Here is a 21557-nt window from a genome sequence, read left to right as displayed (position 1 = left end):
AGGGACTCCTGCTTGAGCAGGGGGCTGGATTAGAAGACCCCCAAAGTACCTTTCAATTCTATTCTGATTGATAATGTCAGCTTGTTCCCTGGCTATATAAAAAGGTTCTCATCGCGCTGTTAGCAAACTGGGAAAACTTGTCCCAGCATATTATTGTTCTTATTTCTCTTGCCTATCTGTTTTATCAGGTCCTACATCCTGTAAAAGTAAGTGTTCTGTTTTGGATTGTCTTTTGCTTCTCATCCCCTTCTGATCTTTACAAGCTCGGCTTTAATTTTTTTTATTTGAAATCGGTAATTCGGATAAACTACCCGTTCCAAATTTTATCTTTATTTAAAAAAAATTTAATCTTCCCCCACCCATCCGTTTTTCGCGGGGTAACTATCGTTTATTCCTTATATTTATTTCTAGCTGTGTACGCTGTTTTCTCTCTTTAATCAGCAAACGTCTCTTTCGCTGACCCGGAAAAACACAGAGCGCTGAGCATCCGCGTATTCCGATAAAAACGAAACTTTAACATTGGCTTTAAAAAAATATGTCGCTCTCCTTCGCACACTTCGCCTGCCTCTTGCCGTTTCTGCCGTTTACACGTGAGTAACCAGAAAACTGAATCACCAAAGCTCCTACAGGGCTTATGAATGTCCTGGGACTGAAAAGACGCTCGCTGGGAGGGAGCAAAACGAAACCCGGGACAGGAGGGGGACAATATTGCATCTGGAGGCTGGACTGACGGACTTTTCGCTTTTTAGCTCCCGCTCACCTTCTAGGCAGAAATAATCTCCTCCCCTCTCCCCCCCCCCCCGGCAGATAATTCTTCAAAGGAAAAGGAGTAGCGGGGTGTCGCGGCAAATTGTCACGAAGTCTTTGGAATCTAAGAGAAGTTGTTTAAAAGGAAGAAAAATATCCTGTCTGCAAACCCGCGGTTGCTAATCCGTTGCGTAACCGTTTCGAAATCTGTCTTTAAAAAAACGGTTCATCGCTGCGTTTACAATAGAATAGAAAGCAAGAGTTGGAAGGGACCTTGGAGGTCTTCTAGTCCAGCCCCCTGCTTAGGCATGAAATTCTATACTATTTCAGACAACTGGTTATCCAACATTAAAATGTCCAGCGTTGGAGCAGTCACAATTTCTGGAGGCAATTGTTCCACTGACTAATTGTTCTGTCAGAAAATTTCTCCTCGGTTCTAAGTTGCTTCTCTCTTTGATTAGTTTCCACCCATTGCTTCTTGTTCTACCCTCAGGTGTTTTGGAGAATAGCTTGTCTCCCTCTTTTTTGTGGCAATCCCTGAGATATCTGGGGTTGCTATCATGTCTCCTCTAGTCCTCCTTTTCATAAGACTAGACATATCCAGTTCCTGCAACTGTTCTTTATGTGTTTTAGCCTCCAGTCCCCTAATCATCTTTGTTGTTCATTGCAGCACTCTTTCTAGAGTCTCCACATCTTTTCTACATCGTGGCGACCAAAACTGAATGCAGTATTCCAAGTGTGGCTTTACCAAGGCATTATAAAATTGTATTAACACTTGACGTGATCTTGATTCTATCCCTCTGTTTATGTAGCCTGAAATTGTGTTGGCTGCACACTGCTGGCTCATATTTAAGTGGTTGTCCGTTAAGATTCCAAGATCCCTCTCACAGTTACTACTATTGAGCAAGGTACCTATACTGTACCTGTGCATTTAGTTTTTCTTGCCTAAATGTACAAAAGAACCTTACTCTTTTCACCATCAAATTTTGTTTTGTTAGATAGTGCCCAATTTTCAAGTCTGTCAAGATCCTTGTGTATCTTAAGCCTGTCTTCTTGAGCAGTGATGGCTAAGCTTTTTGTCGTCGCATGCCGAACGTGGGCGTGCCCCTGCACCCAAAATGCAATGCGCATGAGACCGTTCCCGTATCCCATTTTGGGCCTAGTATGGCTCCCTACAGCCTCCTGGAATCAAAAAGGGCCACTGGGGGGGGGCGCGACACTCCCCCAGGCTCTCTCTCACACATGCATGTGTGACCCATGCGCCACACACATATGCAGTAGAGGCATGAAAATCAGCTGGCTGGTGAGAGGTGCACATACATGCATGGTGGACCTAAGCTGGTGTGATGGTTCGTATGCCCACAGAGAGGGCTCTGCGTGCCACCTATGTCACACGTCATAGGTTCACCATCACGGTTCTGGAATTTTGGCTACTCTTGCTTGCTTGGTATCATCTGCAAATTTGATGAGTTCCCCCTCTATCCCCTTGTCCAAATCATTGATGAAGATGTTGAAGAGTACTGGGCCTAAAGCAGAGCCTTGGGGTACTCCACTGCATACTTCCCTCCATGTAGATGCAGTTCCATTGAATTGGGTTGCTTAGCCAGTTACGAATCCATCTGGTGGTGATGCTGTCTAACCCACATTTTTCTATTTTATCAAGTAGTAGGTTATGGTCTACTTTATCAAATGCCTTATTGAAGTAAATTACATTGACAGCATTCCTCTGGTCCACTAATTTTGTCACTTTGTCAAAGAATGCAATAAGATTAGTCTGGCTTGACCTGTTTTTGACAAACCCAAGTTGCCTTTTGGTTATTACTTTGTTTGCTTCTAGGTGTTCATGGATTTGTTGCTTGATTATCTTTTCCGGAATCTTCCCTGGTATTGAGATCAGGCTGATGGGTCTGTAATTTCCTGGATCTATTCCCCCCCACTTTTTTTTGAATATGGGAACTACATCAGCTCTTTTCCAGTCCGCTGGCAGTTCTCCAGTATCTTTGAAATATACTAGTTCAATACTGTAGTTCTGCCAGTCCCTTCAGAACTTTGGGGTGTAATCCATCCGGTCCTGGTGATTTGAACTCGTCTCGGGTAGACAGGTGCTCACTTACCATTTACTTCTCTATTTTAACTTGTGTTCCTAATCTGTTTTCTGAGGTGCTGTTTTTGATACTGTTTTTTGGATTTTTTTTTTACCTTTGTGTAAAGACAGATGCAAAATACGAGTTAAATAGTTCCGCTTTCTCGCTGTTGCTTGTCATCTTCTTGCCACTTTCTCCCAGCAATGGACCAATTGTTTCCTTGACTTTTTTTTCTTGTTTTTTAACTAGTTTTTTCAAACTTGGCCAATTTAAGATGTGCGAATTTGAACTTCAAATGTTCTGGCAACCTTTGCGGGATTTTTGCTGACATTAGAATTGAAAAGTTGATGTTTATGGGCTTGCTTACAGATAAGGGATGGCATATGGGACGAAGAGATAGCTGTTTGTAACTAAATAGTGCTATATAGTATGAAGGTTCGAACTATAGTATGAACTATAATAGTAAATGAAAATTTGAAGTTTCTTTTTCTCACCATTTTCTTTCTTTTCTATTGTTCTATTTTATCTGCTTTTATTTTTTCTTATGGTTCTTTTTTCTTTCATTTATATGAGTTTTTACTATTTTTATCAACATCCACAATAAAATTATAGGAAAATGGAAGGTCTCCTTCGTCTTTTTTAAGCACATAAAATTGGCAAGAGTTCTGCCACTTCCCTTTTCAGTCCATATGACAGGAATATATTTTTCCTTTTCTGTCCCCAAGGATGTCAGGGATAAACCCCATGGATAAATCAAAGGAAAACTTGTGTCCCGGGAGGGGGGGGGCGCTTCAAGGACAGCTCGTTGAGAGAGATGTGGTGGAAAAGCTATGGTTGGTGTCTGGTGTCTTGCCAGTGGCAAATGCAATGGGATGGCAACGGACCCAGCTTGATGGTCATTTTTTAAAAACTGTGGCAATGGGGATTGTTGGATCAAAGCTCTCAGTTCAAGAGGGCTTGAATTCTGTCTATATAGTTGTAATGAAATATAGTTTCATAGTTTGGATAGCCAGAAGGGGAAATTTATGTATGTATGTATGTATGTATGTATGTATGTATGTATGTATGTATGTATGTATGTATTTTGTGGCGAACATATGCAACCCACCTTCTTTCTCCTTTTTTCGATACAACAACAACAGCCCTGTGTAATGGATTGGAGTCAGTGTGACTGGCCCAAAGTCACCCAGGTGATTTTCATAGGCTAAGGCAGGACTTTAACTCCCAGTCTCCTGCTTTCTAGCCTGGTGCCTTAACCACTAGGCCAAATTGGTTTTCCAGTTTGGCATTCCAGAGGGCAATTTTGGCATGGAGAGTTTGGTCAGGGGAAAGAGAGTTAAGGAGGATCCTCCTTAGCATTTCCCAAAGTATATCTATAGTGATGCAAATAGTTGCTTTAGCTTGGCAAGATTTTTGTCTGGAGGTGAGGAACAATAAAGGCAGCTACTCTGAATTACAGTAACTCCACTTGTTTTTCTTGGTTCTTGGGAGCCTGAAACTAGTTCATTTTGTTGCATTTCTTGACCAAGTAAGCAGGGCTTGCCACTTGAATCTCTACAGGATTCCATGTCAGGCTAAGTCAGGGATGTCAAACTTACGATCCGCAGGCCAGATCCACAGTGTCTCTGTCAGCGAAAATGGAGCTTGGGAGGGTCGCACCCACCCCGTGTTCCGTTTTCACTGGCAGAGGGCTAGCAAAACAAACTAATAACAAAAGAAAAGGAGAAAATGTTTCTCCTTTTGTATTTGAGCATGAAGGGGCAGGAAAATAGAAAGAGGAAAGACAAAGAAAAAGAAGTAAAGATGGGAGGAGAATCAGAAAGAAAAAATAAGAAAAAAGGGGAAAGAAGAAAAAAGGGGAAGGAAGAGAGAAGGAAAAAGAAGAATAAGAAGGAAGGAAAGAAGATTATAATGAGAGTGAGAGAGAGTCTAAGGGAAATCCTACCTTAGCACTTGGCCACCACAGTGCCCCCCCCCACCCCAATACAAATGACATCAAACTGGCCACGTCTACCTGGGCCTTCAAGGTCAAACACAACCCTGATGTGGCCCTCAATGAAATCGAGTTTGACACCCCTGGACTAAGTCATTAGTTTTTATACCCCTGAAATGGCAGCTATTGGCACACCGATCAAATGTCAAGAGATGCCTCACTTAGAGGAGATCATTAGAAAGAAAAATTATCCCTGAAATAATATTTTACTGCTATAGGTTAATGTGGAAATAGATTATGAATTTCAGAAGGAATCTACATTCAAATTTGAGCTAGTTTTATCAAGGAACCCTTATAATTGTAGTATAGTCAAAGAATAAACCTTCCTTTACAAAACTACTCTTCACATGAAGGATATATACATATAGTCCCATCCCAATTGAGTATTCATTTGTCAGACTTGTACGCATAATAAATTTAGCACAACAAGATCAAAATAAAATGAAACAACAATAAACAACCATATGCTAATTAATGAATTAAGCAATAAAGTTTTGTTTCAGATGGTGCATTGTGTACCATCCAATAAAACTATCTTCACTAATTTCACAAGGCCATCACTGAGGGCCCAGCCTGCCTTTTGAACGGGCACGATGGTGAAAAAAACCCAACATTTTCCGGCTTCAACCCCTTCCCAGTTCACAAAAGCTTGGAAATAAAAAATAGCTTCTCATGAGAAAATATTTCAGATGAGTTGATCTCAACTAAGAAGACCTCTAGATACAACAACCAGACACAAGGACAGTTTTCCCCCCTATATACAACTATTTCCCACAACACTGTCTTATGCCCTGAGATGTCAAACTATCTGGGAGGGCTGTGTTACTATTATCCTTCTCATCTTTTCTATTATCTATTTCCTTAGCTTCTTATGACTATAACCGTGTGATTTGTATCTTATGATTTATATTTATTGTTTTTATTAGTATATTTTTATTCATTAGTATAACTAATATTTATTATTAGGATACTAATATAATTATAATTTATGTTAATTGCTTAATACTATTGAGTGCTGTGTGTTGCAATTTATGATGATAGTGTTTTATGATTATAATCATGTTTTATCACTTGTTGCTTATATGAACACAGATAGCTTATGCACCGGTGGCAAATTCCTTGTGTTCCCAAATACTAGTGGCCAATAAAAAATTATCTTCTCTTCTAACTAAAACAGGCAATCTTGAATTTATGTGGATGCCAGGCCGCATACATAGTCCTTGACTTATGGCCATAATTGAGCCCAAAAATTTCTATTGCTAAGTGAAACATTAAGTGAATTTGCTCCATTTTACGACCTTTCTGCTCGCAACTGTTAAGTGAATCACTGCAGTTGTTAAGTTAATAAAACAGTTGTTAAATAAATCTGGTTTTCCTATTGACTTTCTTATTAAAAAATTGTGATCACATGACCCCAGGACTTCTCAACAGTAATAAATATGTGTCAGTTGCCAAGGGTCTGCAACAGCAATAAGTGTAAAAAATAGTCATTTTCAGTGCCATTGTAATTTTGAACAACCACTAAGCGAACTGTGAGGACCGTCGATAGTACCTTGTTGATTTTTTTAACAGCAATTCTTCCTGTTGCCTTTCTGTTTCAGAGGCAGCTTTGACTGTTACAGTTCCCGAAGGCCCAATTCAAGGCAAACCAGGTTCTGATGTCCTGCTGCCTTGTAATTTTGAAGACTCTTCTGGGCCCATACGTCCACAAAGCCTAACGGTGACATGGCGTGTGGGTTCAAGAGACATTGCTAATTTTGAAGATGAGTTGGAAATCTTTCAGCCAGGGGTAAAGATGTCTGCTACGGAAGTGCTACGGGGCAACGCCAGCATTCTGCTTCCAAATGTGCAGGACGCAGATGGAAAGAATTACACTTGCTCTGTTCTCCACAGCCCTGACAAGGAAGAGAAGACAATAGAGTTGAGAGTGGAAGGTAAAGGAAACCAGGGGAAGCGGAACGAAGGTCATATGATAACCTTCAAAATATTTAAAGCGTGACCACGACACAGGTTAAAAGCCTTAACCTGGGACAGACCTGGGCATTTTATGGCCTGCAGGCCACATCCTGGTGGGAGACGAGGCATTGGCAGCAGGGGCAGGAATGGAGTGGGTTAAAGAGGGCAGGCATTGGGTGGCTGGTGGGTAGGGGGTAGTGCTGGGAGCCCTCCACAATAGTCCTTGGCTCCTTGGGAAAAGTGATTGCCTACCCCTGACCAAGGCCACAATTTTAAAAGTGTTTTGGGGGGAATTAGGGGTCACAGACTATTAATGATGCTAAAACATACATGACTTAGAGAGAGAAGGTAGCAGTTATAAAGTAACAAAGTAAGGAAGAGCTTAACTGTTCTAGTCCAACTTTCTTTTTGTAAGGCATACCCTCTGACCTCCATTTCTGCAGGAAGATAGATAGAAAGACAGAAAGACAGACAGACAGACAGATAGACAGACACAGATATAGAGAGATATAGATAGAAATATATAGATATATAGATTAGATAGATAGATAGATAGATAGATAGATAGATAGATAGATAGATAGATAGATAGATAGATAGAGATATAGACATACATACATACATGCATGCATGCATACATACATATATAGAGAGAATATATATATGTTTGTGTGTATACACACACACACACACACACACACACACACACACAGAGTACATAATTAGAATTAATATGTAAATAAAACAATTCCCTATCATATTTACCTATGCTATCTGTATCATCTGCCATTAGATTTTGTTGTCTGGGGATTAGCTATTATAATTTTTTAGGAATGTAGTGTGACTGTTATGTTTGATTGATGATTGTACCCACTTTTTTAATTTCATTACTGTTGTATTTTCTGTGTTTTTAACTGACCTATGTGGGGAATGTATGGGCGAGTGACTGTGTTTATGTGAGGGGATGACTGATTCGAAGGGCTTGTCGGGGAACGCGGGGGCTATAGGGGTGGTGGGTGGAACTACGGACACGGGAGTGGGACGGAGCATTACGGTCTTAACAGGGAGGGGCAGATATGGCGGGGACTTTAAGGCAGGCCATTACCGGGGAAGGAGGGTTCGCTACATCACAGAGATCCCTCCTTCCGGCCCTACGAGTCCCACTCCAAGGCCAGGTGGTGTGAGCAATCAGGACCCTGGCCTTAGGCTGCTGGCGCTAAATGCCAGGTCTGTAACTCATAAAGCTCCTCTCGTTCGGGACTTGATATTAGACGAGAGGGCAGACCTGGCATGTATTACTGAGACCTGGCTGGGCCCGGAGGGAGGAGTCCCCCTCGTAGAGATGTGCCCAGAGGGTTTTCAGGTGCACCATCAGCCGAGAGCTCAGGGAAGGGGTGGGGGTATGGCTATTGTTATCCGAGAGTCTCTAGCACCTCGTAGGATCCCTGCTCCGGAGCTTGTTGGGTGTGAGTCCCTGCTGGTGAAGTTGGACCTCAAGGGTCAAGTGGGTCTGCTGCTAACGTACCTGCCTCCTAACTGCGTTGCAACAGCCCTCCCCTCGCTCCTCGAGTCGATAGCCGAGCTGGCAGTTGAGTTCCCCAGACTTATGGTTCTGGGGGATTTCAATCTGCCTTCGCTCGGTGAACACTCTGATGGAGCGCAGGAGTTCATGGCTTCCATGACAACCATGGGCTTGACCCAAGTAATCCGAGGACCAACCCACTCGGCGGGTCACACGCTTGACCTCGTATTCCTCTCGGAGCAGTGGAATTGTGATCTTGGTCTGAGGGGTAGCGAGATCTTGCCCCTGTCATGGTCAGACCACTACCTATTGAGGCTTGACTTTCGGAGACCAAACCCCCACTGTAGGGAGGAGGAACCGACCAGGTGGTTCCGCCCCAGGCGACTTATGGACCCTTCGGGGTTCCAGACGGAGCTTGGGATTATTCCTGATACTCTCGCCCGCAGTTCGGTGGAGACTCTGGTTGCTGCCTGGGATCTGGCAGCGGCGGAGTCTCTTAACCGGATTGCGCCTCTACGGCCGCTCCGAGGCAGTCGATCCCGAAAGGCTCCTTGGTTCACTGAGGAACTCCGGGAGATGAAGCGCCGAAGGAGACGCCTAGAGCACCTTTGGAGGTCCAGCAAATCCGAATCGAGCCGAGCATTTTTGACAACCTGCACCAGAGATTACGTTCGGGCAATTAGGATGGCTAAGAAAACACACATTGCCTCTCTGGTTGCATCTGCTGAGTCGCGCCTAGCCGCCCTGTTTAGGATAACCCGTTCCCTCCTAAACAGGAGGGATACGGGCGATCCGCTGCAGGGCAGGGCTGAGGACTACGTCCAATTTCTCGCAGACAAGGAACCTGGACTCCAATCCCGCAGTTCCAGCCGAGGCACTAAGGGATGATCTGGTAAATCATCGCTGGATTGAGTTTCAGGCGGTTGCCCCTGAGGATGTGGACAAGGCCATGAGAGCTGTAGGTGCCTCCACATGTGTGCTGGACCCGTGCCCTTCCTGGCTGGTTGTAAACAGCAGGGAGGTGACACGAGGCTGGATCCAGGCGGTTGTTACCGCCTCACTTCGGGAGGGGATCTTTCCCCCCGCTTTAAAGACGGCGGTGGTGAGACCCCTCCTGAAGAAACCATCCTTGGATCCAGCTGTTTTAAATAACTACCGACCAGTCTCCAACCTCCCCTTTGTGGGGAAGGTTGTTGAGAAGGTGGTGGCCTTTCAGCTCCAGCGGTCCTTGGAGGAAGCCAACTATCTCGATCCGTTCCAGTCTGGCTTCAGACCTGGCTGCAGCACAGAAACCGCTTTGGTCGCATTGACCGATGATCTCTGGAGAGCCAGGGATGGAGGCCATGCCTCCATCCTAGTGCTCCTTGACCTCTTGGCGGCTTTCGATACCATCGACCATGGTATCCTTCTGCGACGACTGCGGGAGGTGGGGGTGGGAGGCGCTGTCTTACAGTGGTTCTCCTCTTACCTCTCGGACAGGTCACAGTCGGTGTTAGTTGGGGAGCAGAGATCGACCCCTAGGCCCCTAACATGTGGGGTGCCTCAGGGTTCGGTCCTGTCCCCCCTTCTTTTCAATATCTACATGAAACCGCTGGGTGAGATCATTCGACGGCACGGGATAAAGTACCATCAATATACGGACGATACTCAATTGTATCTGTCCGCCCCGTGCCAACTCAACGAAGCGATGGATGTTATGAGCCAGGGGCTGGATGCTGTTAAAGACTGGATGGGGGTCAACAAGCTTGTTCTCAATCCAGAAAAGACCGAGTGGCTGTTGTGTTTCCCTCCCAAGAATTGGCCAAGTACTCCATCTCTCAGGCTGGGGGGTCAAATTATACGCCCCTCAGACAGGGTTCGCAACTTGGGAGTCCTCCTGGACCCACAGCTGACCTTCGAACATCATTTGTCAGCTGTGACCAGGGGGGCATTTGCCCAGGTTCGCCTGGTACACCAGTTGCGTCCCTACCTGAACCGGGAGGCCCTCACAACAGTCACTCGTGCCCTTGTGACCTCTAGGCTGGAATATTGCAATGTGCTCTACATGGGGCTGCCCTTGAAGAGCATTCGGCGACTCCAGCTAGTCCAGAACGCGGCCGCGCGAGCGATAGTGGGTGCACCTCGGTTCACCCACGTAACACCTATCCTCCGCGAGCTGCGCTGGCTACCTGTGGATCTCCGGGTGCGCTTCAAGGTGCTACTTATCACCTATAAAGCCCTACATGGTAGTGGGCCTGGGTACTTGAGAGACCGCCTACTGCCAATCACCTCCACCAGACCGATTCGATCGCATCGATTAGGCCTCCTCCGAATCCCATCTTCTAGCCAGTGCAAACGGGCAACTACCCGGAGGAGGGCCTTCTCGGTGGCTGCTCCGTCCCTTTGGAACGAACTCCCCGTGGAGATTCGGACCCTCACCACCCTCCAATCCTTCCGCGCTGCTGTAAAGATCTGGCTGTCCCGGCTGGCCTGGGGCTAAGATTATAGCCCCACTCGAATGGTGTGATTGTTGCGTTTTTTCTCTTTTAATATGCTGTATTGTTTATTGTTTGTCGTCTCCCCCCTCCCTTTTGAATTGTGAGCCGCCCTGAGTCCCTTCAGGGAAAAGGGCGGCATACAAATAAAGGTAAAAAAAAAAAATTGAGTTCGCCATTGGAGAGATTATTATCAGTAGTGTCTTCTTTTTCTTTGAATTTCCTCCCTAGAAATGTCTGCTACTTTGGTTTGCCCATAGAATTACTTGTCAGACAAAATTCTTCATGTTGTCGGACTGTGTCCTTTGATTTTACTACACTGTTTCTTACATGCTAATGTTGTAATCTCACAACTTTTATGCATAAAGTTTATACATGTATGCATTTTTTAAATTTGTTTCTGTGTGTTTCAATAGATTCATAAGGACCAGAAATGGATGCAACCTCTGCCTGGTACTGACTCAAATGCATCTTCCTACAACTTGAATACGTGTTTGTTAGTGTTTATGAGCAGTTGTTTATTGACCCAGAGTAAGAAAGTTGGGAAGGACAGGTGCAGACGTTTCCATCAGTGCCACCTTCTTTGTGACAAAATTATAGCTTTGAAACTTTTCCTGTAGGAAACTAACAATCTTTCTATTCTTGTTCTTGGAATCTTCCCATTCTCTCTTGCATGTGTCTTCCAGATGTTGACTTGCACATTTCCAAACAATACTGAATAGCAGTAGGTGGATGGTGGATCACGGCTGTTGGCCTTCAATGCTGATTAATGGAATTAATTGGGTCGCTAGATAGTAAGAATGTCTTCTTGTATCCTCTCTGTTCCCAGCTCCCCCACTTGTTAAACTTGGCTCTACAAAAGTGCAGTTGAGCAAGCTAAACATGATTGCATGTACAGCAACAGATTTCTATCCTGGCAATATATCCATGACGTGGTTCCGAAATGATAAGATTGTGCAAGGCCCCGAACGGCCTCCTGTTCAGCCCAGCACCGGCCAATTGTTCAGAGCAGAAAGTCTCCTGAAGCTCGTACCAGAATTTTCGGATGCCAAAGCCAACTTCTCTTGCCATATCAATCACCAAGCATTCAAAGGGCCAGAGGCACCACAATTCCAACTGAGCTTGCAAGGTGAGTATAACCTTTTGCTCAGAAAGCAAGGAACCCAGGTCAGTCTTTCTCCAGTTGTCCAGTCACAATCTCTTTATTTTAAACTGTTTCTTGAAATTTGGGCTGAAAGGCAGAGCTGGGTGCACAAAATGCATCACCTTGTTCATTTAATTTTTTTTTTAAGTCCTAATTGATTCCATTTATGTGACCCAGCCAGTTACAGACTCTTATCTTACAAACCTCATGTGGCTTGGTTATTGTGACATCTTGAAGTCGGAACCAAACAAACTGCACTGTTGTGTAGCATGAACCAGGCACTAGCTTCTTCTCAGAAGGTTCAAAGCTAGCTTTAGACTCAACTTGGAGACATTTTCTGCCTTATGGGTAATGTCACTCTTTCAGTTAATCTGTAGTTAATGGAAGAAGAGAAGCTCTTGGGCACTTGTATATTTTCTCATGCTAAGTTGAAAGATACCACACAGTGTTTTTTTATATGGGTGCCCCAAAGGATATGCACAACTTGGATATCTGGTGATAGAAAAAAGAGGAAATCCCTCCCTCCCCCAAGGAAATAGGGAAACATAACATTCCCCTTTATAGTCTTTATTGATTAGCCCTTGGGCCATATTAAAGTGCAAAGTTCCAGAAACAAATTATTATTAAAATTTGATAAAAGCAATTTAAAATGGAATTGGAATAAAATACGATTTAAAATGGAATTAGAATAAAATAAAGTCTAAAATAAAATTGGAATAGAATATAATAATTTAAGATGTAGATAAAAGATGATAAAATTACATTTCAGTGTCACCCCTGCAATGTACCCAATCAGTCCCACATATGCAGAACTTAACCAAACCATTTTGTTTATGTTCTGTGCTGTGTTAAATGTTATTTTCCAGTTCTGGCCACACATAAGGTAAGTCGTTTTGATATGGGGATCCCAATGGGTCATTTGTTTAGTATACAGACCAAGGTACCTGTCTCTCACCACCGTATACAAGCAACAATCAAATAGGATGTGAGCCAGGTCTTCTTATCTTTGCTGTTCTGCAAATGCAGAGGTGCGTAGGGTATAGAATGGAATCTCCCATATCTGACCATTGTGTTAAGCTGTTCGAATCTTGCTTGCGTAAATATCTCCCTAAGATGTTTTGGCAGTTATATCTTCAAACAGCTGTCTAGTTGAAAAATACCTTCGTAATCTGTATTTAGTGGAAGAGGACAAGCTCTTGGGCACATATGTATTTTCTCATGCTAACTTGAAAGATACCACATGGTGTTTTTTATATGGGTGCCCAGAAGAATATGCACAACTTGGATAACTGGTGATAGAAAAAAGAGCAAATCACCCCCTTCCCCCAAGCAAATAACAAAACATAACAAAATAATCATCATCCCCGCAGAAGCTGAGCCCCTAACGCAAAAGCTTCAGAATCAAAGTCCTTCACAAAGGAAAAACTAAACAAAACAGTCCAGCACTCAGCTAAGCATAATAGTGTCAGGCTAGCTGATAAGAGCCTACAACAGAGCATCTTAAAGTAAACTCTGAAACCACAGAAGATAGTTCTTTTCCTTTCAACTAAAATAATGAGGACTGACAAGATTAAGACAGTAGCGCACAGAAACTCACCAGATTTACATCCCCATCCCTCCCGGTGGCTAGGATTAACCTCTTCCTTCCTGAATGACCAAGCCAGAAAAAATTATCCCATCAAAAGGTACACCAGCAAACCCCATGAAAATATCTGAATCTCAAACGCTAAAAAAAAAAAAAGAACATAAAACTTTCAATATGTGGTTCTCAGGTCAGCTAGCTAGCTCAGAACCCATTGCGGATGTCACTATCCTCTGGCTTCCAAAAGTAAACTTCTTTGTGGAAGTTTGTTTTCTTGTCTATTTGTCCTACAGTGCCAATAGCCTTATCTCTGCTGGAGGGATGAACCAAGGGAATTTTTCTTCCAATACTGCCAAAGTGGGGGTGGGGAAGAGATTAAAGTACTAAGTTGTATCCTCTGTATAATCAGAGCACAGCACACACCGTTTTGATAATATTGCACCTTTCATACACAGTAGTGCACAATCTAAGGTCCCAGTGCTCCCTATAGCTCCCCAAAAATTGGATGTGAGCCTCAGAGCTGTTGTTGGAAGAGAGAAATAAAAACACAAGAATATTGCAGCAACTTCATAGATTCAAACTGCACGTGATAAAAGCTACAATAGATTGACTGTCTTGATAGATTGGTTCTCTGGGACTGCAAATACACCTCTCCCTCTGCTAGCACAACTCAAATGTCAGCCTAGGGGTCCGTAGAGCTTAGGGAAGCTGCCTATATTCCCACTGGTGACCATCTGGCCTCTTGGTTCTCTGCAGAATTCAGGAATACCCAAACTGAGCTTTGAGGGAGCCTCATGGCTCGTGACCTGTGTTTGTTTCAGATCAGTGTTTCTCAAACACAGCGATTTAAAGATGCATGGACATCAACTCACAAAATTCCTTGCCTTACAACAGTTCATTCAGTGATGGAAGTTACAACAGCACTAAAAAATGTAACTAATAACCATTTTTTTTACACTTACAACCATTGCAGCATCCCCACGGCCACGTGATCAAAATTTAGATGTTAGGCTCGTGATTATGAGATTTACTCATATTTATGAGATTTATTGCAATGTTCCAGAATCATGTGATCATCTTCTGCAAAGTTCTGACAAGCAATGTCATGTTCTGAACTAGGTTTCCCCAGCAGCATGAAGTTGAGTCCTCGTCCTGATAAACACCTTTTATTTAATTTACAGTGAATTCCTCTCCTGCAAAGTCTTTCCTCTCCCACAGTCTTTCCAGATAGTACACAATTACCAACCTTTATCAGGCTTGGAGAGTGGCCAGGCCAGATATCTCTCAGACTCGACAATACTTGGCAAGAATGCAGAAATGAACTAATTGTCTACTGCAAACACCCCTCTCCTTTAGCTCCTCTTTTATTCCCTATGGAAAGGGCCATTCATTGTCCACCTGTGACCTTACTCCCAAGTCAACCCTTGTTCCTTAGCTGATCCCTTAGTCTGGGAACTCTGCACATGCGCACACTGGGAACAGGCTCCAGCTGTTTGTCTGCCTCATTGATAACTGACTCAGAAGACAGCTGATAACTATCAGACGGCCCTGGCCCATCTCTGCCTTTGACGTAGAACACTCGTCAGAGCTTTCCCCAGACTCCAGGACTGGCCCATGTTCCTCCCCAACCTCCCCACTGTCCGAATCTGCTGCTAGCTCCGCTGGCTGCTGGCAGGCCACAACATGCCAATGGGGAAGCCAGACATCACTTAACAACCATGTTACTAACTTAATCACTGCGGTGATTCACTTAACAACCTTGGCAAGAAAGATCATAAAACGGGGCAAAATTCACTTAATAACTGTTTCACTTAGCAACAGATATTTTGGGCTCAATTGCATTCATATGTTGAGATGTACAAGAATCTTAAAGTTGCCAAGTTTAAGAAACACTGTTTCAGATGGAAGAGAGGAACAGTCAGTAGCTGGAAACTGATTTTGGTGCTCCCTGATTGATCAGTTGAAGCAAGCCGATATCAACTGACCCTAGTTCACACAGCAGCTGTGTCAACAATACAGCTAGTATTTTACTTATGACCACAATTGAGCCTAAAATTTCCATTACTATGCAAGATAGTTGTTACGTGAATTTTACCCAATTTTACAATCTTTTCCCCCCACAGTTGAGTACAGTGGCCACCAAACCTTTGGGGACCAGGGACTAGTTCCATGGAGAAAGTTTTTTCTGTGGACCAGAGGGGGCATTGTTTCGCATGCTGCCTAAATCCTATGAATGGTGCTATGCTTGTTTGTGTGGCCTGGTTGCTGATATGCCATGGCCTGGTGCTGGTCCACAAACTAGGGGTTGGGGACTCCTGGTTAAGTGAATCACAACTGTTGTTATCCTAGTAATATGGTTGTTAAGTAAATTCGACTTCCCCGTTCACTTTGCTTGTCAGAAAGTGCCAAATGTGATCGTATGACGCTGGGACACTACAACCGTCATAAATACATGCCTTGCTAATCTGAATTTGAATCACATGTCGGTGAGGATGCTGCAATGGTTGTGTGAAAAATGGCCATAATTCACTTTTTTTGCACTGACACTAACTTCAAACAGTCACTAAATAAATGGTTGTAGTTGAGGACAACCTGTCATCCCAGGTGGCTCCAAGAAGCTAGGAAATGATGATGGGAATTGTCTATTGCAGTGTTTGTCAACCTTGGCAACTGGCTGACTGAGGAATTCTGGGAAATGAAGTCCACCCATCTTCAAATTGCCAAGGGTGAGAAACACTGGCCTATTGGATGCAGGACTTCAAATTTCCTTCCTCTCTTTGCAGCTCGGCCCAACCTTCAGCTGATCACAAGGCCTCAAGGGGAAAAATTTGTTGCGGCCCTGTGCAATGTGAGCGAATTTTATCCCTCTCATATCAACATTCAGTGGTTGAAAAATGGAGAGCCACAAGAGCAAGTAAAGTCAGAGGTGTACCGCATGCACAATGGGATGTTTTACATCAACAGTGTCTTCTTCCCACAGAAGAGTGATGTTGAAGTCACCTATGCTTGTCGAGTAGAACACGAAGCTTTGGAAACCTCATTGGAAAAGTCTGTCCTTTGGCGACCAGAAGGTGAGGGAGATGTGATTATTCATCCCAGTCTCCCAGTTACCCAAAGTACTAGGAATACATTTTTTCTCTCACCTTCTCGGCCCACAGTTACTCCTACGATTCCAACTGCAGTGCCTCTTTGGCTGGTGTGTTTGGCTGGACTCGGTTCTGGATTGATACTAGGAGCAGGAATAACAATATGTATATATAAAGGTAACCTTTCACATCTAAAGAATGAAGGGTTTAATGGCAGTGATGAACAGCAGGGACAAAGCAAAGCCGGTGAAAAAAGTAGCATAGAAGGATCGGGGGGAGGGTGGAAGCACCGTACAGCTAGTCCTTGACTTATGACTATAATTTGAGTCCGGATATGGTCATCGGTTGTTGTGGTCCTATGTTAAGGCAACACATGACCAGGCCCACTTTTTTGGGCAATTTTTGTGGCAGCTGTTAAGCAAACAAAGTGGTCGTTAAGAAAATCCATTTCCCCAATGGCCTTTTTGTGCCAGAAACTAGAAATAAATGCTGGAAACTCTTGAATAAGTTGCAAATTATGGTTATGTGACTGAGATGCTACACACAGCAGTAAAGATGATCCAGTTGCCAAGTACCCAAATTTGACCACATGACCATGTCAAAGATATGGCTGTCCTAAGTGAAAAGAAGTTGTAAATAGCTCTTTGGAAGAGTGTAGTATCTTTTAAAGGTAATTAAGGGACCAATATAGGGGTGAAATCCACTTACCTTTGCTACTGGTTGAGCATGCACGCACAGTCGCACGCACCACCTCCACGCATGCACAGGACCTTCCGTGCATGCACAGAGTGCACCTGCAAAGGTAAGCAAACAGTGGGGGGGGAATCTGCTGTGCCACATGATTTAGATTAGCTAGAAAGCTAGAAATTCTGCTTTCTAGCTAATATGAATCATGCATCACAGTTGATCATTGGAAAAACTGATTCGCCCAAACTGGTAGCATTTTTTTTACTACCGGTTCGGATGAACAAGTACCATTTTTACTACCGATTCAGGTGAACCAGACCGAACTGGTAGCATTTCACGCCTGGGCCAATGGTAAGTAAATTAACATGTACCTTTTAATTACACTTTTTAAAATGTTCTCTCTATTTACAGCCAAGAATAACTCAGTTATGGGTACATCCGATGAGAAAAAGCATCTTCAAAAGAAAGATGAGGAGAAACTACTAGACACATCAAAACCAAGACCAGAAGAGACCAGGAGTGAATTAATACATACAGAAGAGTTGGATAATGTGCAGGAACAACGACTTTGAATGGGTACTATATACATTCCACTGAAAAATGTGGTCTGTGTAAAGCAAGCTACAAATTTATCTTCGATGATCTGTACAGTTCATTGTTTCCTTCCATGGCTTAAGGAAACCATAAACATGTGAATACGAGGTATTTGTGAAAGACAAGAAGTAGAAATTGCTCTTTGTCATCAGTCACAGATTTCTACTTTTCATTTTTTTAAATCAAGTTGGTGTACAAATTATGCTGTGAAGCCAAACACTAACCCTCTCTTTTAATTAGTTACTAGAAAAGGGGGATGGGGGGAAATCTTTCTTTTTTCTTTTAACTTTCTCGCTAGATGTATGCAAAAGATTTATCAAAGGAAAAAGTTCAAATTTGAATTACCTTATTTTTAGGATGAAACAATTATTTCAAGTGGGAAAAAGACTGCTTTGATCAGTTTGGAAGCTTTTCCAACTAAAAATAGTTGTTTGATATTCAAAATGGACATGTTTGAATATCTAACATTTCATTCATTCATTCTTTACCATTCATATTTGATTCTTGGTGGCGACTTTACAGACTATTCTGTGATATCCTGTCAAGCACAGCTTTTTTAAAATTATTGGATGTTCATCTTTGTATCAGCTTTGATGCTATTAAGCAGCAAGTTCTTTGCAGCCCTTTTTTCTAACCATTTCTACAATCTTTGACTTGTCCAATGAATTTGCTTGCATGACATGGCCAAAATAAATCAGACATGGTGCTGTTTCTGGTTTAATATGATTGAACACCTTTTGGTTAGTTAGTTAGTTTCTGTTAGTTGTTCTGGCTGACCTTGGCATATGGAATTATTTATGCCAACACTACAGTTCAAAGGCATCTGTTTTATAAAGCCCTGTTTTTCAACCAGAGAAACTATGATTGACATGCACTAGATTACAGGTACTTACAACAGTTCACTTCCTCATTGTTCAAAGTTATAATGGCTTATGAAAAGTGAAAACTATGACTTCTGACCTATTTTCACAGTTTTGACCTTTGCAGCATTCCCATGATCATGTGATCAAAATTCAGGTGCTTGGCAGCTGGTTCATATTTATGACCATTGCTGTGACCCAAGATCATGTGATCACCTTTTGTGGCCTTGTGATGAGGAAAGTCAACAGAGAAGCCATTGACTGGGTTAATAACATCAACTGCAATGATTCATTTAACAACTGTGACACGAAAGGTTGTAAAATGGGGCAAAACCCTCTTAACAAATGTTTCACTTAGCAATAGGAATTTTGGGCTCAGTTGTGGTTGTAAATCAAGGACTACCTGTACAAACTTATGGAGCTATTTTTCATTTTAAAAAATATTCCCTAATGGTTGCTGCCCATTAAAAAAACAAAACAAACAGAAATGTAAGATATTTTAGTGTTGCTGTATCTGCCAGTTGAGCCTAGAATGGAAAAGAATTCATATTATTTTAAATTAAAATCACATTTTTAAAAACAAGAATAGTGGGTGTAAAGTAGGAAATCAGCAAGAAAATTGTGTTTGGGCGGAGTTATTGAGATTCTCAAAAAGAAGAAATTGAGAAGTTTAAAGAACAAAAGGTAATGTATGAAATGGATGTGGAAGTAAGTTAGAAAGGTATAAAAAGATATAATAAGTATTGCTGATATAAATTTAGCTACGTTCTTGCTTTTGCATGCTTACTATTTTTTTTTTTTTTACATTTTTTGTGCTTTGGGTAAAGCTGCCTCACCCAAAATATAATAGGAAGAAAGTATGCTGCACATCTATTACATGGAAAGAAATATTGGAGTTTATATATCAAAATAATTCTACCAATGTATTAAAATCATGTTCATTATTAGAGCTATGTTGCAGAAAATGAGGAACAAAATGTGGGAAATGCCACTGTAAATGACTTTTCTGTACTCCTATCCATCATGCCGCTAATACTGGTGAGACAAGCCAAGAGTCATCTCTTGAACGTTTTATAACCTAGTAGGTTTGTATGGTAAAATATGCTATTTTAAAAAACATGATCTTAAATCAGGTAACTCAGAGGCATAAGCATGTATAGATCCCAAGAAATTGAGAAACAAGGGGCAGACATAAATCTTTTTCTCTTTTTAGCTATATTTTTTTAATAAAAAGTTTATTATGAGATAAAATACAAATCTAAACAAAAGTTAGAAAAATTAAAGAGGAAATTATTAGATCACTGCAGAGAAATGGAAGAGAAAAAAATACCGACTTCCCACTTCTGTACAGTAGAATACAAAAAAGTTATAGCCTCAACCCTTTGCTTTACATTTTTAAACATTTCAAGTCATATAGAATAGAATTGAATAGAATAGAATAACAGAGTTGGAAGGGACCTTGGAGGTTTCTAGTCCAACCCCCTGCCTAGGTTATCTAATATCTTCTTAAAAACTTCCAGTGTTGGGGCATTCACAACTTCTGGAGGCAAGCTGTTCCACTGATTAATTGTTCTGTCAGGAAATTTCTCCTCAGTTCTAAATTGCTTCTCTCCTTGATTTTCCACCCATTGCTTCTTACTCTACCGTTAGGTGCTTTGGAGAATAATTTGACTCCGTCTTCTTTGTGGCAACCCCTGAGATATTGAAATACTGCTATCATGTCTCCCCTAGTCCTTCTTTTTATTAAACTTTTTATTAAACTAGACATACTCAGTCCCTGCAACAGTTCTTCATATATTTTAATCTCCAGTCCCCTAATCATCTTTGTTGCTCTTTTCTGCACTCTTTCTAGAGTCTCCACATTTTATATATATATATATATATATATATATATATATATATATATATATATATATATATATATATATATATATATATATATATATATATATATATATATATATATATATATATACACATACATACATACATACATACATACATACACACACATACATATATACATATACATATACATACATATACATATACATATATACATATATACTTAAAGTCACAACCCCTGGTATGCCCAAGTATGGGAGGAAGGTCACACTTCCCATACTTGGGCATACCAGGGGTTGTGACTTTAAGTATATACCTCCCACCCTGGCTGGCTGATAAGGAGTCGTTCTCTGTAGCTCAAATGGTTAACTCCCTGCCTGGGAGGCAATGGAGCACAGGTTCGATTCCCAAACATGGGTATGGCTAGCTGATGAGAGCTAAATAGCTTGAAATAGATCTATACTAGTCTCCCTTTATTTATTTATCAGCATAAATATAACAAACATATATACATACATACATATATATATATGTGTATATATATATATATATATATATATATATATATATATGTATGTATATATATATGTATATATATATGTATATATACATACACACACATACATACATACATACATACATATATACATATATATACACACACACACACATATACATACAATATATATATATTTATCAGCATAAATATAACAAACATATATACATATATATATATATATATATATATATATATACACACACACATATATATATATATATATATATATATATACACACACATATATATATATATATATATACACACACACATACATACACATACATACATACATACATATATATATATATATATATATACATATACACACACACACACACACACACACAGTCTCATTCTAATCATCAAAACCTACAGTCAGTTTCATTATGTTTAGTTTCAAGTACAAAGTCTAGAAGTGGTT

At 41.6% G+C, this 21557-nt stretch overlaps 1 gene segment (V, D, J or C); it reads left to right on the top strand.

Annotated features, from left to right (window-relative positions):
- Window positions 1-431: 431 nt before the first annotated feature.
- Window positions 432-18284, top strand: LOC116522733. The segment is given in 6 exon segments: window positions 432-590; window positions 6426-6758; window positions 11606-11905; window positions 16286-16573; window positions 16661-16765; window positions 17687-18284. Coding segments are annotated over 6 exon segments (1242 nt in total).
- The last annotated feature ends 3273 nt before the right edge of the window (window positions 18285-21557 follow it).

Source organism: Thamnophis elegans, chromosome Z (genome assembly GCF_009769535.1).
Source record: "Thamnophis elegans isolate rThaEle1 chromosome Z, rThaEle1.pri, whole genome shotgun sequence".
NCBI lineage: Eukaryota > Metazoa > Chordata > Lepidosauria > Squamata > Colubridae > Thamnophis > Thamnophis elegans.
Note: the sequence above shows the minus strand (reverse complement) of the source record. Positions and strands in the feature narration are given on the sequence as shown.